The 2,988-nt window shown below is 50.8% G+C and overlaps 1 protein-coding gene across 1 annotated transcript; it reads right to left on the minus strand.

Moving 5' to 3' along the window:
- Positions 1-1,263: 1,263 nt before the first annotated feature.
- H257_17709 (hypothetical protein) lies at positions 1,264-2,576 on the minus strand (the record flags this gene model as incomplete). The annotated part of the gene is made up of 3 exons (XM_009846595.1): positions 1,264-1,845; positions 1,924-2,262; positions 2,358-2,576. 3 exons carry the CDS (start codon positions 2,574-2,576, stop codon positions 1,264-1,266), a joined length of 1,140 nt encoding a protein of 379 aa, XP_009844897.1.
- Positions 2,577-2,988: the final 412 nt, after the last annotated feature.

Genomic DNA, 2,988 nt, shown 5'->3' on the forward strand with positions numbered 1-2,988 from the left:
TACTACATGCCCCCCCTTCACTATGAACTAAGCTTACTGTACCTCTTTTGAACATACTTTTTGTTCAGAATCTGGTAAATTGTTCCTATTCTATGTAGACTATACATGATACCATACCGACATCGTCGATGAAAACAATGGATGGACTACATAGTATCGGTGCAGTAAAGTACAGAGACCACCGCCTAATTATCCGTGAAATGGGCGACCGTCAAGGCTTTGAACTACAAACGCTTTACCTATCGAACTCCTTCAACTCATGTGAGCTGAGAACCATGCATAATCTCGTTCAGTGTTTGATACAAACCTTAAACTCTGTTAGTGAAACATGTAGGTCACCTAATACATACGTGAGGCCATTAAGTGTCTGCTGAGCGATGTTAACCTTACAGCGTAATACTTCCAAGTAATGTCAATATCGCCTACTAGTGCGTAGTACAGTACTCGACGAACTCAGTGTCGATTCATTTGCGTTGTACTGGAACTGTACTAGTATTGCGTAGTACCGGTACATCGTTGTTGTTCGAGGGGCACATTGGAAATGAAGAAAAAAGCGACGTCGTGCATGGGAATTGAACCCGATATCTCCACGTTCAAAGTGAGGTATCTAAACCACTGCGCCAGTGGACTCATACTATCATGAGTAAAGCAGAACATTAAGGAAATGATGGTGAGATTGTCTCGACGAGACACTTCAAGTGTCTGGTGTGTGTTTAGAGCAACCCTGCGACGTGACAAAAACGTGAGTCATCCACACAATTTGAGATTTTGAGCATGATATTCGTAGAATTATTCGATAAGTGATGCCATCCGAACAAATTGAACTTTTTAAAAGGTTGTGGATAAAATTGTGGATTATTTATCGCTAGCACTCGACAATCAATTGCAGTGCTGTAGTTCCCATCACAAGCACCACAAAGGCACGGGATGTTCCATCCTGCATCCATATAGTCAAGCGATAATATAGTACCTCGTTCAAGAGCATGGTTGGCGACGACCATTAACCGAGGCTTGGTGTCGACATACCATTTTTGAAACCGGCAGTTTGGAATGCATGAGTGGTTGATGAACCTCGAATGATTGCCCACACGTCCCGCGTCAATGTACAAATCATCGCTGGAATCAACGCGGGCCAAATACCAATCGGTGGTACCTTGCTTTAGGCGTTTCAGGCGCAAAATGTCCATCTTGCTCATGTACTCGCCAACGTACTCGATTATCTTGGTCTCGCTTTGTACATCCGTGCAAGTCGTGGTGGAAGGCTCAAACCGGGCTGACAAGTCTCGACATGGGTATAAATGCGGCCAAGGGATCGGGGTCCGCTTCCACAGGCTCAAACTTGACGTCGTCCTCGGAATCATCGCTTTCAGTTAGGACGATAACGTTGGGTGCCTCGTTCAGATTCCGAGGCGCTTTGGTGGGCTTGATCTTTGTAGGGGGACCGTCGCCCCGCGTTTGATGGGTATCGCGGAGTCCTTGGGGCCGGCGTAGCTGATGCTTCATTGGAGCCTCGCGTGTGGCTGGGGTTGGTGCAGCAGATAGTGGAGTGGCGGCTCGTCGAGTGGCGGGGTCCTTGGGGTGGACAGGGGCGGGTACAGCAGATAGTGGAGCGGCGGCCCGTCGAGTGATGGGGTCCTTGGGGTAGACAGGGGAAGGTGGGGCAGGCGCTGGCGTGATATCTCGTGGATTGGTGTGGTCCCGGGGCCTGCATTTAGTTCGGGGAGTCTTTCCACTACGTTTACCGCCTAGTGCCTTCGGGAGCTTCACTGGAACTGACGTCATTTTGAAGTAATCCTCAAAGTCGCTGTCGTACGAGTCCTCACTGGAGGCAGCCGAAGGGTGTGACTGTGAGGAGCCAACAACACACGGAAGTGGCCCATTGATATTGATAGGCCTTAGAGTGGCTCGAGGGTCGGAGTGTACAGGGGAGAATGGGCAGGAAAAGGGGTGGCTCGAATCTTCGAGAAGTGTGGCGAAGTCGCTGTGGGCCAAAGAATCGTCGTTATCCAACAGATCAGCGTCTTCTGACACCACGCTTTTTCGGAAAGGGCGGCATGGCGCCTTTTTGGAGGTTCCATACGTTCTGTCGAGGGCTGGGTCACGTGTCGACAATTCATCGTCGGTTTCGGTGTCTTCGCCTGAGGTACCGCCGCCTTGTTCGACCGTTTCAGTGGCATCAAAGGTGTCAACGCCGTTGGGTTCACTGCCACTTACAGTGTCGTCGGAGGCGGCGGCATCATTGGCTTGGCGCCGGGTTTCAAACTTGCAGCGACACGACGGCACAACTTGGCAAAGTAATTGGAGTGCTTGAATGCGGGATGACTGATGTCGTCCCACTCGGGCCAAAGCTCACTCACCTTGACACGCATAAGTTCCAGGTTGATTGGGGAACGTGCCGTGGCCATCCACGCATGCAGTGGCAGCCGTCGAGGGGCGACTGGCGTCTTGGATTGTCGTTGCAATATGGACGCTCGTGGGGCGATGTGTTTGTTGACGCGGTCTGCCGAGACTCGGTTGATTCTGCCTTGATTGTTCAACCACTTCTCGAAAGTGGACAGAGGTACTGTATCTGCCATGACCGGCAGAAAGCAACGAGAGTCATGCCACCGCCTTCAACAGCATTCCATGCCCGGAGCAGGTCTTATTTTTCGCCATACGTGCGGTGAATTGGTGCATGCGTCGGCTGAACGTAGCTCAGCATGCGACCCTTGAATGCGGTTCGTCAGGAGTTCCAGTTGTCCTCACGTAGCATCATTGTAGATGTCTTAGCCTCGAACATGTCAGTTGGGCTCATACCCTGTTAAGAAACGATGAGTTCGAGCGCTGGCTGCGAATCCAAGTATAGTAGATTCAAGAGTAATATGTTGGTTGTTATCTACTGCCTCCAGGAGTCGTTGGACCCGCGGGTAATCGTCCGCGTACACTGCGTCCCACAATGCATGGTGCTTCAGCTCATGAGAATGATGGGCTAACTGATAGTGGGGGGTC

This window comes from Aphanomyces astaci (assembly GCF_000520075.1).
Source record: "Aphanomyces astaci strain APO3 unplaced genomic scaffold supercont1.115, whole genome shotgun sequence".
In the NCBI taxonomy this organism is placed as follows: Eukaryota; Oomycota; class Saprolegniomycetes; order Saprolegniales; family Verrucalvaceae; genus Aphanomyces; species Aphanomyces astaci.